Source organism: Alosa sapidissima, chromosome 12, assembly GCF_018492685.1.
Source record: "Alosa sapidissima isolate fAloSap1 chromosome 12, fAloSap1.pri, whole genome shotgun sequence".
NCBI classification, from domain to species: domain Eukaryota; kingdom Metazoa; phylum Chordata; class Actinopteri; order Clupeiformes; family Clupeidae; genus Alosa; species Alosa sapidissima.
The window spans coordinates 13541992-13568817 of record NC_055968.1 but is presented as its reverse complement, the minus strand read 5'-3'; the positions used below and the strand labels follow the sequence as shown (position 1 = coordinate 13568817).

Below are 26826 nucleotides of genomic sequence, written 5' to 3'. Positions count from 1 at the left end.
AGCATTTGTTCACACAGTTATAAATAGTTTGTTCATAGTAAATAAGCCTATATCTTAAATATGTTTATACATTATTGTTAATACTTAATAAATGATGCAATAATATGTTTTTGATTAAGTAATATTTCCATTATTTAACAGTTGTTACATACACATGCACTAATGATTAGTTAGGGTGAGGATACATATTTTATAAACCACTTCCTAATACTATAATTAATAATTAACTCAGGAGTTACAAATGGTTAGCTAATGATATTTTGTGAGCTCATCTAAAGTGAGGACGTGTTATGCCTTGCAACACATTTACAAATGAGTTATAAAGTTTACACTTGCATTTATTCATTTAGCTGACACTTTCACCCAAAGCGACTTACACATGTCAATTAAATTAAAGGGCAAGGCCACATTGGTTTGAACCCCCAACTTCATGGGTTACTGCATGTTAACCTGGCTCCCTATCCACTACACTACCTCTGCCCAGTGGTATTACAACAGTCAATTCAAAAATATAATATAGATATGCGTGTTTACTATGAACAAACCATTTTTAACTGTATGTACTGTAAACATGATTTACAGATGAGAATCAATGTAGGAATAATGCTTTACAAAAGAATACAGCATTTAAAAATAGTTTACAGATGTTTAATAACAGTAGTACAAGAAAACAGAAACTCTTGCATAGTTGTACTGTAGGGGTTTCTATTTGGGCCAAGGTAGTGTAGTGGATAAGGAGCTGGACTAGCATGCGAGTAACCTGAAAAGTTGGGGGTTCAATTCCTGGCTTTCACTGTTATTACTTATTAAGTATAAATCATGTACTTACAAACATATTTTTTTGGATAGGCTTATTTACTATGAACAAACCATTTATAATTGTGCTTTACTGATGATAAACAAACTAAATTACTAATGATGAACAAACCATTAACTAATAAGTAACAAAGGCTTAATAAATGATCAATTGTGTGTAGTTATTATAAAGTGTTACCTATGTTTTTTTTATGACAGCTCGGGTTTAGTCGTCACAGGTTCAGACAACCCAGGGGTTAAGTTTTATCTCAGTGTTTGTTAAACCTCCTTTCTGGAATACCCTCCTGAGATTCTTGTCTGAGGGGTTTGATAAACGAGCTCAACAGCCAATCAAAACACCTCTCCCCACCATTTTACTGAAGAAACATGTTGGTTGGCTGGAGTTCTATGGTATGGTTGACGCCACTGTGTCTTTTCATCCAGTTTACCTAGCAGGGCTGTGTACATCTAAGTTTTTTTTAAACTGACAGTTAGAGTATGTGTGGAGCAATTCACTGAATATCACAAAAGTGGATTGGATAACAGACTGTTTTAAAAGTAAAAGACGGGGCAGAACAGAGCACCCTTCATGTAAACACAGTATGCTGTTGTGTGCCGATGCTGTGAAGGGAGAAAATGGAAGGGGAAGGAGTGCAGGTAGCCTAAGCTGTGTTAAGGGCTCCAAAAAAGAAATGGGCAGTTATTGCATGGGAAGTTTATTCACATTGTCTGAGCACTCAAATAGTATCCATTGAAGTAGGTATGAGGCATGGTCTTTTACTGTTCTATACTAAATAAATGCATTGCATGCTGCAAAATTCTTCACTATTCTACATGGAACAGTAGAACAGTTTCAGTTTATGTCTGATTGTGTCACTTAAGTGTACAGAGTTGAATATGTGTATTACTTCACTACAAATATAATTAAAAAACTACAGGTAAGATTAAGATTTCAAAGAGTTTATATGCATCTCAGCGAGGAACAGCACAGAGTTGATAGGGTTGAGGGCAGTGAGTGGCTCCCATTCGAAACACCAGACTGGGTTCTATGCCCTGTGGTGCTGAGAAGGAGAACCGCTGGAGCAGCGAGGTGAAGAACAGGAACAGCTCCATTCTGGCCAGCTGCTCTCCCAGACACACTCTCTTCCCTGACAAAATCACATAGAAAACAATAAAAAACAGGCTTGGGAACACAATAACATAACTCAACAGCTGCCTAGTTGATAAAAAAAATAATAGCATGAGCTCATGTGTATTGATTATTACAGTAACGGTTTCAGTCTTATTTATGACACGTTCAAAACTAAACACACACCAATAGAAAAAGGCAGGAAGGCCTCCCTCTTCCTGAACTTCCCCTCTCCATCCAGGAAGTGTCCTGGGTTGAAGGTGTGAGGGGTCTCCCATTCCGTCTCATCGAATAGAACAGAGGTCAGGCTGCCCAGCACCATTGTGCCCTGAGGAACACAAAAGATAATGACAACTAAACAATTCTAGAGACCACTTTGTCAATTATTCTATTCACCAAGTTCAAGATAAACCTCCCCTCAAAAGAAAATGCCGATTTTCTGGCAGGATACAATGTTTAAAGTGCAGTTCAATGTGCCAAAATCACCTTGGGAATGATGAAGTCATCAACTTGGGTGTCTTTGGTGGTCTGTCTGGCAAGGTTCAATGGAAGAATGTTGCCACATCTCTGTGTCTCGTGAATAACAGCATCAGTGTAAGGCATGTTCTCCCTGTCAGCCACAGAGGGCTGACGTGAAGATCCAACAACTCGGTCTATCTCCTCTTGCACCTTGCCTAAAAATGCACAATTGACAATGATTGATGTTTTATGGGGGATGGGGGCAGTTTCCTATCCGTAACTAGAAAGTTGCTATTTGTTCTGCTATCTTGGCCAGGTCTCTCTTGAAAAAGAGATTATATATCTCAATGAGACTAACCTGGTTAAATAAAGGTTATAATAACAAATACACAACACACACACACTAGGAGCAGTGACACACACTAATATAAGGGTAGTGAGCAATACACAAAGGCTGAAATCTCTCCCCTCATGGACTCACAAACTTTGATGCGCTTTCCCGCAAACTTCATGAGGGCTTAGGGCTGTCCCACTGCGAAATTGTGAAGTGCATGAGGGCTTTTGCTGCAAATAATACTCGCTCGCACCTTTTCTGTGCCCTTTCCGTAAGGAGTCATCTAAGCAGACTTTACTCAAGGGAATTACTAACAATTCATAGTGTTGTGACGTGAAACACGGGGTTATCCAAAGGCAGTCAGATGTCAGTTAAGTCTTTGAGGGTTCAGGGCTTAGATCTTAGGGAAGAGATCGGGATTCAGTCAATCAACTGCAGCAGCGGGCAGCCATTGCTGGGGAGCAGTTGGGGGTTTGGTGCCTTGATCAAGGGCAATGGATGTGGACATGGGAGAGCACTGTTCAATTAGGTCCCCCACCCACAATTTGCTTACCATTCTGGGGTCAAGCTGGCCACCCTGAGGTCACAAGTCTGATTCCCTAACTAGTAGGACATGCACTCTAAAAAATGCTGGGTTATTTTCTCAACCCAAACGCTGAGTTAAAACTGTTGGGTCATTGTGTGGGGTTGTTTTTACTCATGTTGGGTTATTTTCTGTAACCCAGCTTGTTGGGTTGATAGTTTAGGACAGCGCCCCTCCTCTCCCCCAGCTGACGTGAGCACACTACTCAGCACCAGGGTAACTTTAACACAGCTGCATAGTTATTTGAGAGTTCGGGGGAAATCGTTATTCTTTCAACCGTCCATGCAGTCCAGCAGCTTTCAACATGCAGTGGAAATCAGGCGATTTTGGAAGGTATGTATCTGCTTTTAACTTTTTTATTATTATTATTCAGACGGATTTTAAAAGTAGCCTACACCCAGAGATACCTTCGTGATATAAATGGATATTCTGCCTGCCAATTTCGTTCAGCCTAAGCAGGTTAAGAATTGTGACATTCAAGCCAGCTAACGTTAGCTAACATTAATTTACAGTCTTACAATTACTGCTCATGTTAATGTTAAATCTACACAAAGACAGACTCTTAAAAACATAGTTCTGTGTTGACTGGGTATGAACTGCTGAACAGAAACAAAACAAACTTTTACAAAGAACTAAAATTAGCATACCAACAGCTGGCTAGGTTAACGTTAGCAGACGGTTGGTATGCTAGCTTCTAGCTCTAACAAATGCTTCGTGTTAGTGCAGCATGTGTGTCAGCTAATGTATACAGTCGAAGTAGTCTCTTTACGTACGGTAATCATCATGCCAAACAACATATTAATTCATTCAGGGTAGCTTCATATTATAGCCATGTAACTTACTGGGTGGTTTTTGGTGGTAACATTAACGTTACAGACAACTTGAATTTAACTAACTGAATGTGTTAACATGAGCTAGCTAACGGTAGAACTATCACTGCCACTAACGTTAATAATACTGAACGTATGTTTGTCAGTCTGCTGTTAAACAACTCCATGAGGTGGTCATGGTTTCCGAGTGTGTTGCGCTAATATTTTGTCTCCGAATTTTTAATGTTTGTCAACATCATTCACTGATCATGGTTCGTGAAAGTCTTGATCTAAAGTTCTGTCAATAGCAGTGATTAATTTACTCTTTTTCTTTCTTTGATTGACAGGGCTGACCCCCAAATGGACCATGGAATCTAGCTGTCTTCATGGAAGTAACTTATCACATGCTGATGCTGCTTTTAGAGTAGGCTATCCATTCAAAAATAAAGTAAACTGTCAAATAAATAATTATGTCGAACTGTTTTATTTCATTGCATGGCTATTTGTTGCCCATTTTCTCTCAATGCAACCCTCAATTCTCTTTCATTCTCTCAATACTGGGTTTAGAAAACCCAACAACTGGTTATTTTAACTAGCAGTTCTGTTGATATAACCCAGTGGTTTGGGTTGAATCTATACCCAATATACTGTGTGAATTTTACTCAACATTTATATAGTTATAACCCAGCACATTGGTTACCTTTACCCAGTCTATTGTGCCAATTTAACTAACGTGTTGATATAACCCAGTGTTTTGGGTTAGAATCATACCCAATCTGCTGGGTTTAATAATGTACCCAGACCATTGGGTTAGGATAACTCAATGTGGTGTTGGTCCAATAGTTAACCAGCGGCTGGGTTATATTTGGGTTATTTTAACCCAACATTTTTTAGAGTGTGGCTGCCAAAATCAGAGTGGTCCGAGTAGAATTCGAACCAGTTACCTGGTGCATGGTCGTAATAAGTGCATAGATGTTGAATGACACAAATACTCACGCTGTATCTCAGGGTATTTGATCATGTACAGGAGACCCCAGTATAGGGTAGTAGATGTGGTTTCAGTTCCTGCTACAAACAGGTCCAGAGTGCAGTAGCACAAATTCTCCACATTAAAGCCTGATGCTTCATCATCTTTCCACTTAGGAAAGAGAAATGTAAAGAAAGAAAGGTAAGAAAAAGAACAATGGAATGTGTCATCAGAGAAGATGTTTTTTAAGTCTACATATAACGAGTTGATAAGAATACATACAGAATCCCCGGTAAAGATGAGTAAAAGAGGTAACACATCCTTTTTTGGCGTTTTATCTTAGTTTCATAGTGAAAACAATGAAGAAAAATCCCAACTTGAAGAGTAGCAAATTTATTCTAACAAGAATATCCCTCAAAAAGAAATGACAAAATGGCAACAGATGATTTTGAAATTTAAAACGGCAACAGATTATTTTATTTTTACGCATCTTTAAAGGGGTGTGGAGGGTGCTGTATAGCTGTGCAAATAGAGAGATGAAGACATGTGTGAGAGAGAGAGATGGTTTACAGTTTTTCACCGAGGGGGAGAGGTCTTAAAATCAGGAATGTTACATATGATTGCATTGCATTATCTCTCAGGTGATTGTTGAGATGACTATACAGGTACGAAATTTGACTAAATCTGTATCCCACTATTTGTTGGAATAGCACATTATATCTCTTAACTTTACTTAAAATTGCATGTACCGGTATGTATGTATATGTGTATATATATATATATATATATATATATATATATGTTAATGTATAATACTCATTGTAATAGTTGGAATGATTTAACTCACCTTTGCCATTTCTCCAAGGAAACAATCAATGTAGTCCCTAGAGTTTGAAGGATCAAAGTCTACTTGGTGGTCTTCAATTTTTTTCTTTACAAAGGCAATAACTCCGTTCCAAATAGAAAATATTTTCCTGTGTGGGCCAGGCACTCTGCGCATTATCCATGGGAATACGTTGTACAACTATGAATACACAAGGAAAAACATTTTTAACATATTTTCACTATGTTGGGCTATGGACAGCCCATGTTTCATTTTCTGGATATATAAAGAGCAGACAGTACGAGGAGAGGATCACCTGGGCCCAAATTCCTCCCTCTAAGTAGAAGACCTCACTGATGTTCTTCAGGAGAGACTGGAAGTCATCATCAGTGTACTCAAAGCGGTCCCCAAACACCAGCACGCAGATGATGTTAGACACAGCATTGTTAATGATAAATTGTGGGTCGAAGGATTTACCTAGGAGCACCAAAATAAAAAGACTGTGGGTATGCATGCAAAACTAAAGAGAATTTATTGAATTCAACAAATACAAAATTACAGTTTTTCTCAGTTGCTTTGGCATATTTCTCAGATCAGAACTGAAATTCTCAAAACTGTTTGTCCAAACTCCATATCATCTTATCACATTAAACCAGTTTCTCCCTATCTTGAACAAATAGCAATGCTTTAGTACATCCATGCAACTGTGTCTGCTGTTTTTTTTAATTTTCATTGCATTTCATTTCATTTTAATTTTCCATTGCTAATGTCCTGTTGGTCAAATGCACTATACTGGTTCTCTGCTGAATAGTCCTACCCCATAAAACAAATTGGTCTTATTTCATCTAGCTGTCATAACTAGTTGTCATAGTCTGTCTAGCATACAGTACCCTCCAGTATTGGCACCTTGGGTAAAGTTGACTAAAAACAGGTATAAAAAATAATTCATTGTACTCATTCATTGTATGAAAACAATGAGGCAAAATCCACTCTTAAAGGGAAGACAATTTATTCTGAGAAAAGAAAATCTCATAAAGAAATAAATATTTTTAACGAAAACACGTTGCTCACAATTATTGGCACCCCTAGAACAATCTTATATACAAAACCTAACAGAAGCATTTTCCTATCTAATTTAAACTTATTTAAGTTAATCAGAGTGTCTGTGAACTTTCAGAAGTAGTTCATGACTTTCTTTTTCACTAAGGTATGAAAATAAGGTGACACGGAGGCTAAATCCTCTAGTCATTTTTCAACATCAGAAAGACAAGAGAATACACTAAATTTAAATGAAAAGAAAGTGTGTTGACATTTGTAAGTCGGGGAATGTCTACAAACTACCTTGTTGAAAATGCCTATATTTACAGTTAAAACAATGATTTATAATCAACTGGAAATGTGACAAACATGCTTGGACAAAGACTCAAGGTTATCTTGCCCCCACGTACAGTATGGAGGATGGTAAGATAGGCAAAACATTACATAAGAACCACTATTGGAGAGTTACAGACAAAGGTGTCATCTTGGGGTCACCAAGTTCCCCCGAAAATCTTCAAAAGGGACCTCATTGCTAATAGCTTATTTAGAGGGCATGCTAGCCTGTCCAGTCATTCAATTACCAATGTAAAGGGCAGGAGTTACTAAATGGTACAGTGACTTTGTCTGGAAGTGTGGTCTATTGTCAGATGAACGGTCAACGGTCTTAAATCTCTTGCTTTGTATTCTCCAACTTTATGGGGTGTCATAGGTGAATATTCCAAGCTGTTTTAATGGCAAAGGGAGGATTAAGAAGGTATTATAAGCAGGGGTTCCAATAATTGTGAGCAATGTGTTTTTGTTAAAAATATTTATTTCTTTATGAGATTTTACTTTTTCTCAAAATACATTTGTTTCCCTTCAAGGTTGGATTTTTCCTATTTTTTTTTCATTGTGAGATTACAATAAATCACCAACAGATTATTTATACTGTTTTTTTAATCAACTTTAGCAGAGGTGCCAATAATTCTGGAGGGTACTGTATATAAATATATGCGACCTGACAGACAGAAACATCAGGATATAGAATGATGCACAGTGGTGCACAGCTCTTATCAAGGGGTGTTTTACTGTATATTGGTCATTTCTCATGTGCATAATGCTGTAAAAGCCTTTGTTTTCTTTACACTATCACAATGTCTGTCAACAGTAAACACTGTGTAACTTTGTAGTTTTGAAATAAAAAATAGTGCTACCTTGTGCATTGTTAATTAGAAAATACTTACAGAGTAATCTGTCTTATTGACAACAAGACAAAACAGTTTGACTATCTTGACATAAACAATGGCGTCAGGACTTCTAATTTTGATTGCACTGACAGTTTCATTGATATAAATATTTGCTTTTGAGGCATAGACAAAGCATTTAAATACTGTAGATAGATACTTTATTTTGCATTTTGAGCAAGATACACGCTTTTGTAGGTAATACACTATGCAGTGCAGTTTGCTCCATTTGTTTTGAGAAATGCACTAACTGTTGTACAAATGTTAATAATGATTTGAGAAATGCACCAAAGCGACTGAGAAAAACTGTAATACACTCCTCAGCTGTGAGTTGTACAGGGTTTAACCATTCATCTTACTCACTCACCTTGTTCATTAGCGATTGCTTCATTTAGATATCTGCATTCTTGAAGAATGGAGGGCTCAAGGCTTCTCTTGCCCAATCCAAAATTTCTCAGGGTGTGAAGGGCAAACCTTCTCTGCTGTTTCCAAGGATATCCATTAGACACAACCACCCCTAAGCAGAGAATATAAGACAGAAACAATCCTAATAATAACAGAACGGTACTTTAACATGAATATAGTTGAGTATGATACAACGGGGGAAATAAGTATTGAACAAGTCAACATTTTTTTTTTTCAGTAAATATATCCAGAAGACATTTTCACCAGACTTTGGTATTAACTCAAGAAATCCACGCATATAAAAAATTCAAACATTAAAGTCCGTAAATAAAGATATGTGTAATTAAGTGGACATGGAGAAAAAAAGTATTGAACACGGCAATTTAAATGTATTTAATTGTTTGTAATGACAGCTTCAAGACACTTCCTGTATGAAGAAACTAATCAGCTGCAGTACTCAGGTGTGATTTTGGCCCATTCATCTAAACAGATTGTCTTTAAACCTTGAAGATTCTAGGGGGCTTTCTTGTGAACCTTGATGTTTAGCTTCTTCCGTAAAAAATGTTCAATTGTATTTAAGTCAGGTGAATGACTGGGCCTTTTTGGGGAATGACTAGGCCGTGAATGACACCTTGATTTTCTTTCTTTGAAACCAATTGAGAGTTCCTTTGCTGTATGCTTTGGATTGTTGTCTTGCTGGAAGTCCTTATAATCCTGATGGGTGGCAAGAATCTCCTGGTAAATAGAACCATTTGCTAGAATGATGTAGCCTCTAGCTATAAATGGACATCCTTAAGCTGTCTCAAGTTAGCCTTGCTTACAACAAAACCATGATTGGAGTAAAAATGAAAGTAGCATGTGTGCTATATTGGGGATGAATATGGACAAATGCTTAAATTAACTTGTTAAAATGTGCCATTTGGTGTTATTTCATTTTGCTACCGAATATATTAATACCATAAATGCAATCTATCAAATAAATGATAAATGACCATGATTGAATAGAGTTTTAAATCTAAGGATGGCTGCCCACAGCAGCTCTGGTAGTTATGAAATTATGGTGATTCTAGTGGTAACCACAATTCTCAACTCTGAGAAATTCACACTTGGCTTCAATGTGGCACAGACACCCCGTAATACACTAGGTGAAGGTGCAACACAAACAAAGACTGAGCAACATGAATGAATCATTGGATCACAAACCAGTTCTTGTACATACATCAGGCTAATGCTTTGCAACTATAAGCTTATGAAGGTCTTAGGAGAGCTTTTTGCTTTAACCATTATGAAATGTTTCTAGTGTGACACCTTGTTAAGGAAAAACCTATTTATAGCCCATCAACATTTACAAACCCATCTCATATTAATTTGCACAGATGAGGGATAATGTACCTCGTACACCTTGGTGAACTGCTTTTTCTTAGCGTTTTCAATACGTTTTGTCCTGTGTCATTCCACTTTATTATACACACACTTTACCTATGGACTTAAATGTTGTAAATACTTCATACTTGAGGATTCCCTCAGTTAATAGTAATGTCTGGTGAAAATGTAATGTGAATAGCCTCTTTAGACATATACTTACTGAAAAACATGTTGATTCATTCAATACTTATTTTCTCATTATCATTATCATTACACAGTATTATTATACGGCTCTTCACAATGCTTGTAGAACGCTCCATTGATTTGAATGGGATTTCCAAACATTGTACGGTCAAATATACACCATGTAATGACCGCTGAAACATAGGCTAATACATGTTGATTCATTCAATACTTATTTTCTCCACTGTACATTATCATTACACAGTATTATTATACGGCTCTTCACAATGCTTGTAGAACGCTCCATTGATTTGAATGGGATTTCCAAACATTCTACGGTCAAATATACACCATGTAATGACCACTGAAACATATAATGACAGCTGTCAATGGCAACAGGTTTTGTGCTTCTGATTCACGTCTTTCATATTACTCCGCTAGTAGTCCGGTCACGTCTTGCAATGGAACTTTGATTTAAGTTCAGCGTCTGTTGCAGCAACTATTTGCAGCAAAAGCCACGATGAAACGGTAATAAATAAATGTTAAGAGACATTTATTTAAAGAGTTTATTTTTTTTGTTTTGGTAAGTAGCCGTATAACAAGCGGGATCATGTATAGAACGCTGGTTATTATCGAGAAAATAAGTCCCTTCAGGGCAAAATAAGTCCCTTCAGGGTCCGGTTCGCCCTGTCGGAACTTATGCATAATGGCCGGCGTTCTATACATTATCCCTTACATGAAAATAGTGATCTTAATACTCATGTGGGGGAAATCACCTTTGTCTCCAACGATATCAGCAAATAAAGGTAAGGATGGTCGATCAGCAAAGTTTTCTCCTTGATGAACATACATTTCCCTCACTAGCTTGTGTCCATTAAGAACAACCATCCTTGGTCCAAAAAATCGGACACTAAAAATACGTCCATATTTTTCAGCAAACTGGAAGAGATACAATATCAAAGACACAATACAAATACTGAAGTCAATGCAAATGCACAATGTCACAGCATAGTGTTTTTAATCAAACAATTAAAGTATAATCTGTATTGTAATCTGTATTATTAGGGGTCGCAAGCAGCGAAGGTAGGCATTAGGAAAATGGCATTATAGCTTAGGCAGCTGCTGGCACATTAACTACATATATATGTACATATATATATATAGCTTATAATTCTAATTAAATTACACGCACTTGCATTCACACCATGCTCACCAGAGCAGAGAAGAGAAGAAAAAAAGTTACATTTAAACACTTTTATTTTAAGTCTGAATGAAAAGCAGCACTGGTTGAAGCCTGGAAATATTGTAAACAAAGTAGCTTAATTGGTTAGTCATCATAGTCTACTGGTTGGACTATTCAGTTTCCCCATGTGTGTTTAAGTTTTTCAAGTTAATACTTTTCTCCTTGAGACAGGCCTGTTTGAGTCTTGGAAAATACTTTTGCATTTACATCGGGATTGAGATGATAAGAACTTAGCAGTCAACTTGAATGCAACAGTTTTGAACAAATTTGCGCAGTGTGCTAATGATGCTAACCGGATTTAATAGCAATTTAGCCAGTTGTCTTGCAAGATTGTGAATGTTTGGATTAAATGTGCATGCTGAGGATGGATGTGTCTGTTGAGAGGGAGAGAGAGAGAGTGCATGGGGCAAGGACTCAATCAGAGTCTGTGTTAAGGTAGGCCTATAGCCTACTCTGGTAGAGTTGCACATACTAGATACAATATTTAGCCTATTTATTTATGGACAACGTAACGTAACGTGTTGCTTTTAATTATCGAATGTTCTATTGAACATATTTTTTATTGACCCGATTACATGTCTATCCCGATATATTTTGCTATCGTTTTATCGCCCAGCCCTAGACCCCACTTCCTGTTTGGCGGCTTTGCTGTGGCTTCGATCGGCTGTGATGGGCAAATGTCTTCGAAAATCAAAAATCCTCCCCCTAACTCTGGAAGGCCATGCGCAAGCAAGCCCTTTTTTTCCGTGAGCTTTTTTTGGCAGTTTGCAAACGGAGTGCATTACCACCATTTGCTGGGCTGAGGTGTAATGGCAAGTGTACCCTGTAGCATCATTCTGGCTGCCGGGTGAATAAGGCAAATGTCATGGGACAAGGAACCGTAGGCCTACGTGCTCGGGCCCGTCATCGCCGCTTGCGGCTATATTGTTACTTATTAGCTTACATTGTCAACATGGTAAAATAGGCCTAATTTGTAGCCTTTTACATTTCAAAAGTAACCCAACCTGTGGGTTGTGAGTGTGAATGAATGAAATGTCACTGAATTATTTCTGAATGGCCTAGCCTAACACACTGTCCTCCCTCACCCGCAGTGAATCCCAAAATACCAGAGCCTAAATGAGAAGTAGCCTAAGGACAAGGGGCAAATTTAAGTTTGTCTGTGCCACGCACAGAGCTCTCTAGCAGCCCTTTCCTGATAAATCACGCTATGACTTAAAAAACTCTTAAGACTTCGTGTGAAGCGCAACGAACACAGCTTTGTGCGCAGATGGAATGGCCTCACACACATACAGTATAGGTTGATTTACACCTACCTTGACAAACTGTAGATGGATTTTAGTGATGTCAATGTGATGCACGTCGCCGATAAAAGGCAATGACCACGGTCCAGGAGGGAAATTCTTTGGTGGTTTGGTTTTGATGTAGTCAAACACAAGGAGGAAAATTGAGAGAAAAAGCAAAAAACTCTTGATGTTGAACAGTTCCAAAATATACAATATTGCCGTCATTTTGCTTGCTCTAGCGACGGTTAGGCAACTGTTATAGACTGCAAACACCAACCCAATACACAACAGGACTGGAAAATCACGTGGTACGGTGTTCTCTTCTTCCCCACCTTTTCCCTTTGTAGGCCTACCTATCAGCCTTGTTCACAGAAATAACACTTGCTTTTTGTTATCAGAAATGTCTAGGGCGGTCACTGTATCAGGGATTAAATGGTCGCTAATACGTTTCTGCCACAGGAGGGCCCCAAAAGAACATGAGTTTATTACTGTTAGTGAGAGTATAAAATATAAAGACAATTGTATTGCCTGAGTATTCCATTATCACCTCATGAAGTATCCACAGGTCCTGGACATGGGCCTGTAAATGCACTAAATGTAGCAAGCCTTTTAACTGGATGCTACAGAAAAACTACTGAAATCAATGCTATGCATGTCGCTTATGAACAGCAATGACCACGTTCCAGGACATAGTCATATATAAAGAACATTGAAAGAAACAACAAAACACTCTTGATATCCAAAACATCTGTAGGATTTATGTAGGAGTTAAACATCAGTAGCATAATCCATTGCAACTCGCAGTGTAATAAAATCAAAGTGTTGAATTGTTAATGAAAAAATATGTAGGATAGGCACGTTGTCTTGAACAACCATTTGGCACGGTTGACATGTCATGGTAGGCTATTTTCAATGCCAGTTGAGTTGCATAGCATTCCTTAAATAGTTCAAATGACATTAACTTAGAGTTACTGTACAGTTTTAAGAGAAAGATAATCCACTTGCTTCTCAGAAAAGTTCAGAAAAGTTCTGTAGTGAACTAGATGTCCACACTAGTAACAGTCTATGGGAGTTGTATGGAATCAATTTTTATAACTCACTACCATTAATTCAGATCTCACAAAAAAGTGATTTGATGCTAATAGGTACCCCCATTATCTTAATTTACTACATATTTTCATCTCTGTTATAGGCCACTGTAAAATTGGGCTCAAATCCTCAATAAAGGTCCCAGATTCTCAATGATAGACATTGAGCTTGTCTGACAATTTATGTGTGTTTAAAAAAGCGATAGAATCATGATAGATAAAAATCATGGTTTGAGGAATGAAGCAGAGAGATGAGACAAACAACTAGTAGGCATCGACTGATGATGTCCCTAATGTAAAATTAGGAGAATGAGAGCTGAAAGAGTGTGAGGGACCAAGGTGGCCACCCCACGTTTAGGGAGGTGTGCCACTGGATTATGTGGAGTTGAGGGATTCTTCAGCAGTTCCGTACAAAAATACAGGATTTATTTAACCGGGAAGCACAATTGGAGTCCAGGCATAAAAGGATCTTCAGCAAACTCTGGCAACAGTTTCAATTTCTTCACACCAGGTCCAAACAAGGCAACACTGCATAACTCCGGACCAAATATATTCCCTTGCCTCACAGCAAGCAAGGATAACTCTTCAACTTCAATTCATTTTAAACTTTACATTTCAAACTTCACAACTTTGCAACTTCCCTGGATCTCCAGCTCTTCAATGTCTCCAGCTGTTCCATTGTCTCCAATGTTCCCTGAAAACAAACCAACAAACAAAGGCAGTCTTTTAACAGTTTGTAGCATGGGAGGGTATACATGTGAAAAGGAGAGGTCTTCTTTTTCACTGAGATGAATTGTATAATATACAATAAAATCAAGTTGAAATAGAATCCCTACACTGACCTGAGATCTAACACGACCGGTGAGGATGTTGAAGGGAAATACGCTAAACCTTAAACGAAAGCTGTTGGATTTCAGAAACCAGTCTTGACATTGGAAGGCAATAGGACCAAATCGGCAAAGCTGTGGTTGAATTGGTTTGTTACTGGGATCTCACAGATTATATCTTTTTTAATTATTTGATCCATAAAATGCCTGGTATTGTCCACAAGTCTGAAGGTTTATGTATTTTGGGAACAAGGTATAATAAACCATACAGGACCTAAAAAATCTCTGAACAAAGTGCTGACTTCTAAGTTCCAAGAGTAGATAATAATCTGAAATGCCATTGTGTTTTTCTAAATGTTGTTTTGTTTAGTGAAATATCATTTTGTTTTCTGAAATATTGTTATGTTTTCTTAAATGTTTCTGTTTTGTGCAAAATGTTCTGACATTCAGAGCCACTGAAGGGGAAATTCAGTTTTTAAATTTAGAATGGTGGAGCTTTAAGCTATAGAAAACACAAAATATTACACATTTCAGCTGGGCTAACCAGCTACGATGTGGCCCAGGCTACAAACACTAGAGTGAACACTGAGGTATAATAGACTGAACTACAATTTCCGGGTTTTGATAACACAGAATACACACACATCTTGGTCCTGAAGTATACGGCTACTACTATTTGCTAAACTTCCAGGCTTCTTCAAGAGAAATTCTATTAGAGTAGTGGTTCTCAAACTTTCTCTGTCATTCCCCACATTGGAGGTGGGTAATTTTCAAGCCAACCTGACCCCATCAACCTGACAAAATGGTAACATTTTTTTTTCCGCGCTGGATCAGATGTCATTTAAATTCATATGTCTGTTTATGACATGGTTGTGTGTGGTTATCTTGTTTTAAATCTATGATCTTCCTTGTTAAGAAAGAAATCATGTCATGCCTCTGCAATTCACTGAATATTACAAAAGTGGATTGGATAACATTCACAGACTGTTTTAAAGTAAAAGACGGGGCAGAACAGGGCACCCTTCATGTAAACACAGTATGCTGTTGTGTGCCGATGCTGTGAAGGTAGAAAATGGAAGGGGAAGGAGAGCAAGTAGCCTAAGCTGTGTTAAGGGCTCCAAAAAAGAAATGGGCAGTTATTGCATGGGAAGTTTATTCACATTGTCTCAAATAGTATCCATTGAAGTAGGTATGAGGCATGGTCTTTTACTGTCCTATAGTAAATAAATGCATTGAATGTTGCAAAATCCGTAACTAGATTCTACCTGGAACAATAGTGTGTCTGATTGTGTCACTTGAGTATAGTAAGTATAAGTATACTCTTTTGATCCCGTGATGGAAATTTGGTCTCTGCATTTATCCCAATCCGTGAATTAGTGAAACACACTCAGCACACAGTGAACACACAGTGAGGTGAAGCACACACTAATCCCGGCGCAGTGAGCTGCCTGCTACAACAGCGGCGCTCGGGGAGCAGTGAGGGGTTAGGTGCCTTGCTCAAGGGCACTTCAGCCGTGCCTACTGGTCGGGGTTCGAACCGGCAACCCTCCGGCTACAAGTCCGAAGCGCTAACCAGTAGGCCACGGCTGCCCCCACAAGTGTGTACAGAGTTGAATTTGTGTATTACTTCACTATTAATATAATTAAAAACAACTACAGGTAAGCATAGGATTTTAAATAGTTGATATGTGCGCCTCAGCGAGGAACAGCACAGAGTTGGTAGGGATAGGGACTGAGAGTGCCTCCAGACCGAAACTCCAGACTGGGTTCTACGCCCTGTGGTGGTGAGAAGGAGAACTGCTGGAGCAGCGAGGTGAAGAACAGGAACAGCTCCATTCTGGCCAGCTGCTCTCCCAGGCACACTCTCTTCCCTGACAAAATCACACAGAAAACAATCAAAAAACAGGCTTGGGAATACGAGAACATAATGCAATAGCTGCTTAGTTGAAAAATAATAGCATGAGCTCATGTGTATGGATTATTACAGTAATGGTTTCAGTCTTATTTCTGACACGTTCAAAAATAAACACACACCTATAGAAAAAGGCAAGAAGGCCTCCCTCTTCCTGAACTTCCCCTCTGCATCAAGGAAGTGTTGTGGGTTGAAGGTGTGAGGGGTTTCCCATTCCGTCTCATCAAACAAAACAGAGGTCAAGTTGGCCATCACCATTGTGCCCTGAAGACACAAAAGATCATGACAATTAAACAATTCTAGAGAGCAACACTTTGTCAATTATTCTAATCACAAAGTTCAAGATAAATCTCCCCTGAAAAGAAAATGATGATTTATTGGCAGTTATTTGGCAGTATAGACCATTTAAAGTGCAGTCCAATGTGTCATGGTCACCTTGGGAATGATGAAGTCATCGACTTGGGTGTCTTTGGTGGTCTGTCTGGGAACGTTCAATGGAAGAATGTTGCCACATCTCTGTGTCTCGTGAATAACAGCATCAGTGTAAGGCATGTTCTCCCTGTCAGCCACAGAGGGCTGACGTGAAGATCCAACAACTCGGTCTATCTCCTCTTGCACCTTTCCTAAAAACGCACAGCAAAAGGTGTGACTGACAATGTTTTAATAATTTGAAAGGTCGTTTTACAAATCTGAAAGGTTTTACAAATCTGAGAGGGTGAATCAAAGATCCTCTGGTAGAATTGAATCTAAGCAGAGCATCTCTACTCACTTAGTATGCATATTGTTATGTAGTGCAGTCATATTGGACTCTTAGGAATCAATACATGACAACATCTTTCATGTAAAACATGTGTAGTGCTTTACATGATCAAATTGATCTTACTATGGGCTCTATCTTGGCGATCAAGCATATTGTTATCACAACGCAAAGCGTTATCACAATGCAAATCTTATACTTGAATTTTTCTCTTTTATTGAACAATGCGCTCAGGGGTGTGGCAATTAATGACCTAAGGTGTGGTCTGGCGCATTATCTAAAAATGGCTATCTTATACTATTTAAAAAGCATTACGCCACTGACCAAGAAAAACCTGGTCTGTAGCGAAAGGCGCATATCAAGCACAGCTAAAGACGCACTGTCACGAGATGCAGCAACTCCTCTGTAAGATAAATGTCCTTAGGTTTTTTTATTCAGTCATTCGAACATTATTGGGGTAAGTGTTGCTTTTTTCAGGCTATGTTTTCGATGGTAACCCATTGTCAGCCAGTAGTGAAAGTAAACTGTGTATAACTGTTTTGTCGTTGACTATGACACCACGGTGAAGTTAGTTTCACTTTGCCAATGAGTTAAAATAATAGACGAGTGCAGATGCGTGTAGGCTATACTCTGCTAGGTTTTAGTAAAGGATGATTTAGTGGAATACCTGTTCCATGCGGTCTCGCGTGCATGCCATGCAAGCAGGTTCCTTCAAATGCGCCACTGACTATCAAAATACCGATGCGCTGTTTGAAGTTGCGCTGCTTGCTGTTAAAGGGAATGACAGGTGTCATTTTCATTGGTTTAAAGGATGTTACACCCAAAACACATCCATGACTGATTAAGAAACAAGAACCGCCTTTTTGCGCCAGGCGTCCGATGTTTGATAACGTTTGATAACAAAACCACCCTCAATGTGGACTGGACAAACCCCTAAGCTATTCGCCAGTGACCATGCATTTTTTATATGGATATGTTGTGTAGATGTATAGTTAATCTTAAACACACCAATTGAACCAACATAAAATTGCTAAAATGTATATTTTTGTTTTATTATTTCCATATTTAGTGTAGTCATTCCATATCAGAGCCCCTGACATACAATCCAAATGCAAGCATGAAACGTCAACCTTTCATTTGAGACCAAAATTATGCTTGTACACAAAGGGGTTCTTATACAGTAAGCCTTTTATTGTCAGTATGCATTTTGGGTAACCAAGGGTCTTTACTGGATGTCTCCATAAGGCATTTTGCAAAACACATGGGCATACCCTTGCAAATAATGTTCTAAACTACTCATATTTTATTCTTTATTGATCTACTTTTACACACAGCTTCACAAGACCTGGTGCTAGGGCTCAGCGGAGTCATATAAAGTGACCTAGAAGGCTGAAATGTGGTCAGTTGTGGTGCTTGTAATGAAAAATAAAACAATATTCTAATGTCTGTAACACTGTCAGTACTTCACACAGTTATTCTGATTGTTTCCCAAGAAACTACAGAGTCTCCGATTTTCAAAGAGGTCAAGCATTTGATTATAGGCCAAACTAGGTGGTAACAGTGGCCTCTGGAGTAGGTGTGGTGCAATTTCTGGTGAAAATTGAAATTGGCCCATGAACTATGTGGTTAAAGGTGCTGTTGACTTTCAAACAAAACAGAGAGCTAGCTTGCTACTTCCTCCCCCTCCCTCCCGCGCTGCTCCCGTGCAATTGAAACTATCCTAAATGCGCATCTCGTCTGTGATTTGCTGGAACAGTTTGTTATGTTTTTCTGGGCTAGGTTTGTCCAGGTCCCCGTTTTTGGAGACTGGACTGTCCACAGAGATTGCATTTTTTTTACGGTGTATTCAGGACACAGACAGCTAGCGGTTGGTTAGGTGATGTTTGCAGTAAGGCCATGGCTGCCCAAATCAGAGTGGTCCGGGCGGGATTCCAGCCAACTACCTGGTCCATGATGGTAATAAGTGCATATATGTTGAATGACACACATACTCACGTTGTATCTCAGGGTATTTGATCATGTACAGGAGACCCCAGTATAGGGTAGTAGATGTGGTTTCAGTTCCCGCTATAAACAGGTCCAGAGTGCAGTAGCACAAATTCTCCACATTAAAGCCTGATGCTTCATCATCTTTCCGCTTGAGACAGAGAAATGTAAAGAAAGAAAGGTAAGAAAAATAACAGTGGAATGTGTCATCAGAGAAGATGTTTAAGACTACTAATGTGTTGATAAGAATAATACAGAATCCCTGGTAAAAATTAGTTAAAAGATGGGTAACACATCCTTTTTTGGCATTTTATCTTAGTTTTGTAATGAAAACAATGAGGAAAAATGCAACCTTGAAGGGAAGCACATTTATTCTGAGAAGAAAAAATCCTATAAAAATGAAAATTTTGAAATATAAAACTGCAACAGATCACTTCTTTATCCGGTTTAATGTCAGTCTGACAAAGCAACCAACTTCTCTTCTGCCGATGGTCACGTTCCATTGCAACCTCCATGACTTGTCTCCAACCCACTTCTCCTCTATTGTTGCCTCCACTCTACCTCCACTCAGCACTTTCTCCTCTCTGGAGGTTAACGATGCCACAGACTTGCTCTGCTCCACGCTGAGCTCATGTCTGGACAAACTGTGTCCTCTATCTACGAGGCCAGCTCGATCAAACCAATCTCACACGTTTCATAATACCCTTCGATCACTGTGTAATGAGCTAAGACCTGCTGAGAAAAAAAGCTACCAGACACTCCTATCCTCTTTCTCAGCCAGCATTACTGCTGTAAAGACGGCTTTTTACAATGACAAAATGAACAGTGTCACTGACACCTGGAAACTTTACCTTCAAATCACTACTCAACCCTCCTCCTCCTACCAGCCTTACTGCTGATACTAATGCCTGATTTTTCATGAACAAAGTGGAGGCAATTAGCAAGAAATTCTCTAACCAGTCCGCTCTCAACCGGTCTCCTCCGCTTAAGGATACCCCCAACACTGTGGCGTGTAGCAGTCCTACTACATATCTCTCTCTGTCTCTATCTTCGCAGGGCGTGACCGAATCAGATACTGCACATCCACAACCTTTAACGGTTGCTGGCACTTAATTTTCTGCATTCGCACCTCTCTCTGAGAGTGAGGTATCCAAACTCTTGACATGTAGCCATCCTACTACGCGCTCGTTCGACTCCATAGCAACAAACTTACTTCAATCCATTAGCCCTACCATCACATCAGCTATCACACATAAGATTAATGCTTCGCTTCGCTTTCCCACAGCATTCAAAGTGGCTCGGGTAACACCGTCCTATCCAAAGCTATCGAACAGGTGGTCTCCAAATAGGTCTCAGAATTCCACTCACGGGACAACCATCTTGATCCAAATTAATGTCATGATTAGTGTCATGCCCTCCTGAAGGATCTCCCAGCCTGCATAGTGACCCTTCAGATGATCCAGAACGCAGCAGGGTGTGTCTGGTCTTCAATCAACCCAAAAGGGCACATTAGCCTGCTGCTCATAGAGCTCCACTGGCTACCTGTACCTGCATGCATCAAATTAAAATCGCTAATGCTTGCCTACAAAGTAGTCTCCGGTTCTGCACCCACTTACTCAAACGCCCTTATACAGGCATATGTTATCTCCAGACCAATGAATGGGGTCTGGCTCTGCCTCATGTACGCTTAGAGCAATCCAAACTGTTCTTCTAAAACTGATAGTTCCTGTCCTTGATTGTGATTGGCTGAATCACGTTCTTGATTGTGATTGGCTGAATCACGCTCCGCTAGCGCATCGTGCCTAACAACGCCCCTCAGCTGTTACAGAATCAGCGTAACCTACAGCCTCTTGGGGCTTATTGCTTAATAACTATTGTTTCCTGTTATTAGAACGCGCTACCAGTTCCTAAAAGAGCAGGGGCGTCCCTCTCTACCTTCAAAAAAACTGCTGTAGACCCAGCTCTTCAGAGAGTACCTCCTCATCTAGCACTACCAGCAACTAGACATGCCAATTCTAGCACTTACCACTAGACTATCCGACGGAGCCCTAGAGGTGTCATCGCAAAATGTTTTGCATGTTGAGAGAATGTGCGCTCGTTTTACTACATTGTGCGCTCGTTTTACTATATTGTGCGCTCGTTTTACTAAATTGTGCGCTCGTTTTACTATATCGTGCACTCGTTTTACTAAATCGTACGCTCGTTTTACTAAATTGTGCTCTCGGTTTACTAAATCGTGTGCACAATTTATTATATTGTGCTCTCGTTTTACTATAGTGTGCGCTCATTTTACTAAATTGAGCACTCATTTTAAGCATACAAAACGAGGGCACGAAGCATACTAAATGTGAGCACGAAATACATATTACGAGAGCTCAATTTAGGCCTACAACGGGGTCACGTTTTATTAATTCGAGGGCTCAATTAAAGGAAAATGTGCTCACAAATTATCACGACCAGAAAAAAATATCACTTAAAGTGAGCTCTCCCGGGCTCCGTACTATCCCCCTTCTAGAACTGATACTTTTGAGTAGTATTTATTACTGCACTAACATGTCTTTGTCACACTATAGCCTACCTTGATTGTTTCTTGATTGTTTCCCTTTTTTGTAAGCTTTTTTTTGCATGCTAAATGAATAAATGTAATGTAATATATTTTCTTTTTATCCATCTTTATAAGGGGTGCCAAAAATGTGGATGGTGCTGTATAGATGTAGAAATTGCTGAGATGATTCCATACTGGTATACAATCTGACTAAATCTGTATCCCAATATTTGTTGGAATATCTGTTGCATTTACTTAAAACCGTATGTATACACCATGGATATTAGAAACCTAGATACCGTGTTGGGCTCCAGAACGTATGTCAATAGCACCGCCATCTTGGTGGGGGCAAAAATCGAGCGGTAATTACTGGAGGCCATTGGAGAAATAGGTGTGTCTGATTGCTGGCAAGTGTTGCCCATAGACAGTAAGGTGTTGCCCCCAGCAACATGGTGGCCGCGTTGCCGTTGACGTATGCCACCTAATAGAACTTGTCGGACAATGCGGTATCTACTGTAGGTTTCCAATATCTATGGTATACTCCCCAAGTAATTGTTGGAATGACACATCTCACCTTTGCCATTTCTCCAAGGAAACAATCAATGTAGTCCCTAGAGTTTGAAGGATCAAATTCTACTCGGTGGTCCTCTACTTTTTTCTTTACAAAATCAATAACTCCGTTCCAAATAGAAAAGAATTTCCTGTGTGGGCCCGGCACTCTGCGCATTATCCATGGGAACATGTTGTACAACTATGAATAAACAAAGAAAAAACATTTATCATATTTTCACTATGTTGAGCTATGGACTGCCCATGTTTCATTTTCTTGATATATAAAGAGTAGACAGTACGAGAAGAGAATCACCTGGGCCCAAACTTCTCCCTCTAAGAGGATGACCTCATTGATGTTCTTCAGGAGAGACTGGAAGTCATCATCAGTGTACTCAAAGCGGTCCCCAAACACCAGCACACAGATGATGTTAGACACAGCATTGTTAATGATAAATTGTGGATTGAAGGATTTACCTAGGAGCACCAAAATAAAAAGACTGTGGGTCTGCATGCAAAACTAAAGAGAATTTACTGAATTCAACAAATACAAATTTAATACACTCCTCAGCTGTGAGTTGTACAGGGTTTAACCATACATCTTACTCACTCACCTTGCTCATTAGCGAATGCTTCATTTAGATATCTGCATTCTTGAAGGATGGAGGGCTCAAGGCTTCTCTTGCCCAATCCAAAATTCCTCAGGGTGTGAAGAGCAAACCTTCTCTGCTGTTTCCAAGCATAGCCATTAGACATAATCAGCCCTACACAGAGAACATCAGACAGTAATAATCCAAATAATAACAGAATAGTTCTTTAACATGGATGTTGAGCATGTTATATGATTAATGAAAACAGTGATCTTTATAATCCTGAGGGAAAATCACCTTTGTCTCCTGTAAGATCAACAGCTATAGGAATGGATGGTCGATCAGCAACATTTTCTCCTTGATGGACAAATACTTCCCTCACTAGCTTCTGTCCATTAAGAACAACCATCCTTGGTCCAAAAATTTGAATGCTAAAAATGCGTCCATATTTCTCAGCAAACTGTAAGAGACACACTATCAAAGACAACAAAGGAAATACAAATACCAACATAAAACTGCATTCAATGAAAATGCACAACACAGTGTTTCTAATCAATTAGAGGAACCATATTTAAGATTGTGGCCAAAACTGGTACTGCAATCACTTTCAAATTACTGTAGAGCAGTGTATTCCCTCCCCCCTAAATCGAGGTTGCCCAACCCGGATGCCGAAACACTACTGACTTTGTGATTAGTACATAGGTGGAGGGTGGCACATCAGGCCAAAACACAACATGACATGACAAAACACAACATCAACATCAGTTGAGGGCTTCAACTTCACTTTTTAAAATGACAATATCCTGGCCGGACTGCTGTTGTCAGTGATATAAGTATTTGAAATGAACATGATTTCTTAATGTCTAGTGACATACCAGGGCCATTTTATGATTAATTGAAATACATTTCTTACATACGGTTCCTTTAAGTCATCTGTAGGCCTATTACAGATATTGATGTACAGATTGTGTGGATGTAGACGATGTAGTAAGGGATGTAAGTTACTGAGAAAAACATATAAATATGACATTGCATGCAGCATGCAATGCGCTCGCCGGTTGCTCTTGGTTGAGAGAATGTCCCAAATATTTTTGTTGTGCTTGGCGCTGGGCTCATTATGGTTATGGTATTTAAAAGACGCTTTTGTCCAAAGCGACATACAAATAACAACAATACAAAGTTAAATTTAACAGTAAACAATTTAAAAAGCTGGTAAGACTACATTAAGGAGAATAGCAATAATAAACAACAATGTCAATTCAATCAATAGCCTAATGAAAATAAATAAATACCTTAATATACTAACCATAACTCATAAGAAACGCTTAATAAACTAAGTGCATGTTGAACAGATATGCCTTTAGACCTCTTGAAAGACCCAAAACTATCACAGGAACGGAGAGCACTGGGGGGTATTCAAAGTACGTGGTTTAGTGATAAACCTGTTAACCTGTTAACAAAGTTAAAGGTTGTATCAGCGATAGCGGGAAAAGTCACTCAGAGTTAACTTACCCAGGTTTGTTACTAAACCATGTATTTGGAATAGCCCCCTGGGCAACTCATCCCACCAACAAGGAACCACTGAGGAAAAGAGTCTTGAATTTGACCTAGCGTTTATGGTTGGTCGACACATCAGGCACTCATCAGAAGACCGAAGTGGGCGGTTGGGGATAGCCTACGTATAGCTTGATCATTGAATTAAGACAGCAGGGAGCAGATCCAGTCAGTGTTCTATAGGCCAAAGTGAGCGATTTAAATTTAATTCTGGCCACTATAGGGACGCAGTGGAGAGTAACTAGGAGAGGAGTTACATGTGTCATCTTCGGCTGATTGAAGACCAGGCGTGCTGCAGCATTCTGAAATAGTTGTAACTACACAAGCAGGTAGGCCAGCTAACAGTGAATTACAATAGTCCAGCTTAAGTATAAGTATATATACTCTTTTGATCCCGTGAGGGAAATTTGGTCTTTGCATTTATCCCAATCCGTGAATTAGTGAAACACACACAGCACACAGTGTACATACAGTGAGGTGAAGCACACACTAATCCCGGCGCAGTGAGCTGCCTGCATCAACAGCGGCGCTCAGGGAGCAGTGAGGGGTTAGGTGCCTTGCTCAAGGGCACTTCAGCCGTGCCTACTGGTCGGGGTTCGAACCAGCAACCCTCCAGTTACAAAAACTACTACCATAAATTGTTGGTGCACCTACCATAAATTGCTGGGTGCACCTTAATTTGGATGTGCGCTGCAGTGCGTACGTTCCCAAACTAGAATAATGCGATAGGACATTTAAGAATAGTGTGATTTGCTAAAGCAAGCACGCTAATAAAAAGTGACTTTGCTCATGGAACAACAACATTGTTTATCTTTCACTAAATCAAGTGACGTCAAAACGTTCTTGCAAAGCTCTAGTAAAAAGTAAAAAAAAAAAAAAGTGACCGCCCCCCCTGAGAATGTCCACGAAAGGAAGGTGTTCCCTGGACATAATGCTAACTCATTCGTGCATTCCGTGGACAACAGGCGTTACGATGTTACATGTTTTCGTAATGAATGTATTTTGACAATTGACACACACATAGCCATATTGTCCCCGAAATAAGGCATGTTACACTTGGCGACCTATAGCCTACCCAAATCGGAATTCCCAACATACCGAAGCCTTCAAGTCAATGTAGTACGAAGGCAAGTTGTCTGTGCACGGGGTTTAATATCAGACTTTTCCTGATAAATCAGTTCAACAAGTGAAAATGAGATAGACTAGTCTAGGCCTACGCTATGACGTAAAAGTATAACTAGTGAAACTCAAATGATTTTAGAATTATTTAGCCATAACCAAAAAGTGTTAGGCTACTTGCCCCGCGATGCCCTAGATTGTAGTTCCTCTTACATAGGCTAAGCATATCCCCGAGCAAGTAGGCTACAACAATGTAGTCAGCAGAATGGTCGCACACACATACCATAGGCCTACCTTGACAAACTGTAGATGGATTTTGGTAAGGTCAATATGATGTACGTCACCGATAAAAGGCAATGACCACGGTCCAGGAGGGAAATTCTTTGGTGGTTTGTTTTTGACGTAGTCAAACAGAAGGAGGAAAATTACGAGAAAAAGCAAAAAACTCTTGATGTCTAACAGTTCTAAAACATACAATAATGCTGCCATGTTACTTGCTCAAGATAGCAAGATCTAGTAAGGTAACCTGCCAGTTGTAGAATACACCACTAACCTTATCCTTATGCACCGAAAGCTCTTTAGCCGAGAAGCCCCTGGCTGCAACTTACAGATCGGGTTGGTTTAGCCAGCTCATTTATCTCCATAACATGCTGATTCACTAGGTGCAACACCCAACCGGAGGGGTATTTCACAAAACCGAAACCAAACCAAAAGCGTGCGTAAGTTCTGCAAGAAAACTTCAGTGAAGTGGTAATACAATTGCTAATTACGTTGTGATTTTTTAAAACACTAGGGTATTCTGCTTGCTTAAGCTGAGTACTTCAATACTGAGTGTGCATGGGGAGAAAGACTAAGAGAAAAGGTAAAAAGAAAGTCGAAGAAGTCACGATGCTACAGGATATGGATGGTATGGCATTAATGAGTGCTAACTCCAGTGCAGTTCAGACCCCGGCCGACTCTGGGGAGGAGGATGCCAAAATATGGTTTGATTCATCCCCAGTTCTTGATGGCAACAATGTTTTAGCTACTGTCCTGATAAGGACAGTGACAGAAATAAGGACGTGCTGTTAGCCATTCGCGAGTTGTCTGCCAAACATGACGCCACATTTAGTAAGATTTCAGCTATTGAAAAGACCACACAAGTTACCTCTAAAGAAATTGAGAATTCATCGGCGACTGTTAAGCAGCTTGTGTTTGATGTGGGTGAAAATAGGAAGGAGCTAAACCAAAACGAATTATTGACTTTGAAAGAGGAAAATA

The 26826-nt window shown here is 39.4% G+C and overlaps 2 protein-coding genes and 1 long non-coding RNA gene across 7 annotated transcripts; 1 reads left to right on the top strand and 2 right to left on the bottom strand.

The window, feature by feature from the left end:
• Positions 1 to 1495: 1495 nt before the first annotated feature.
• Positions 1496 to 12876, bottom strand: LOC121678098 (cytochrome P450 2J2-like). Its single transcript, XM_042057311.1, has 9 exons — positions 12670 to 12876; positions 10890 to 11052; positions 8528 to 8677; positions 6216 to 6376; positions 5924 to 6100; positions 5106 to 5247; positions 2411 to 2598; positions 2111 to 2252; positions 1496 to 1943 (listed from the first exon to the last, which is right to left on the bottom strand). The coding sequence occupies exons 1-9, from the start codon at positions 12862 to 12864 to the stop codon at positions 1768 to 1770; spliced, it is 1494 nt and encodes a 497-aa protein (XP_041913245.1). The 5' UTR covers positions 12865 to 12876; the 3' UTR covers positions 1496 to 1767.
• On the top strand, positions 3500 to 4641 carry LOC121678105. The gene is made up of 2 exons (XR_006021157.1): positions 3500 to 3633; positions 4457 to 4641. It is a non-coding gene; the product is annotated as an uncharacterized LOC121678105 (long non-coding RNA).
• LOC121678099 (cytochrome P450 2J6-like) lies at positions 12776 to 26622 on the bottom strand. Of its 5 annotated transcripts, none has more exons than XM_042057314.1 (10): positions 25861 to 26622; positions 23191 to 23353; positions 22918 to 23067; positions 22620 to 22780; positions 22329 to 22505; positions 19219 to 19360; positions 16902 to 17089; positions 16589 to 16730; positions 16305 to 16425; positions 12776 to 14421 (listed from the first exon to the last, which is right to left on the bottom strand). In XM_042057314.1, the coding sequence occupies exons 1-10, from the start codon at positions 26053 to 26055 to the stop codon at positions 14385 to 14387; spliced, it is 1476 nt and encodes a 491-aa protein (XP_041913248.1). In that variant the 5' UTR covers positions 26056 to 26622; the 3' UTR covers positions 12776 to 14384. The 5 variants fall into 5 exon arrangements, with proteins under 5 accessions (XP_041913248.1, XP_041913247.1, XP_041913249.1 ...); XM_042057316.1 differs by lacking the exon at positions 12776 to 14421 and having other exon boundaries at positions 16069 to 16425; positions 23191 to 23367; positions 25861 to 25947; positions 26120 to 26618; XM_042057313.1 differs by lacking the exon at positions 12776 to 14421 and having other exon boundaries at positions 16066 to 16425; positions 25861 to 26621.
• Positions 26623 to 26826: the final 204 nt, after the last annotated feature.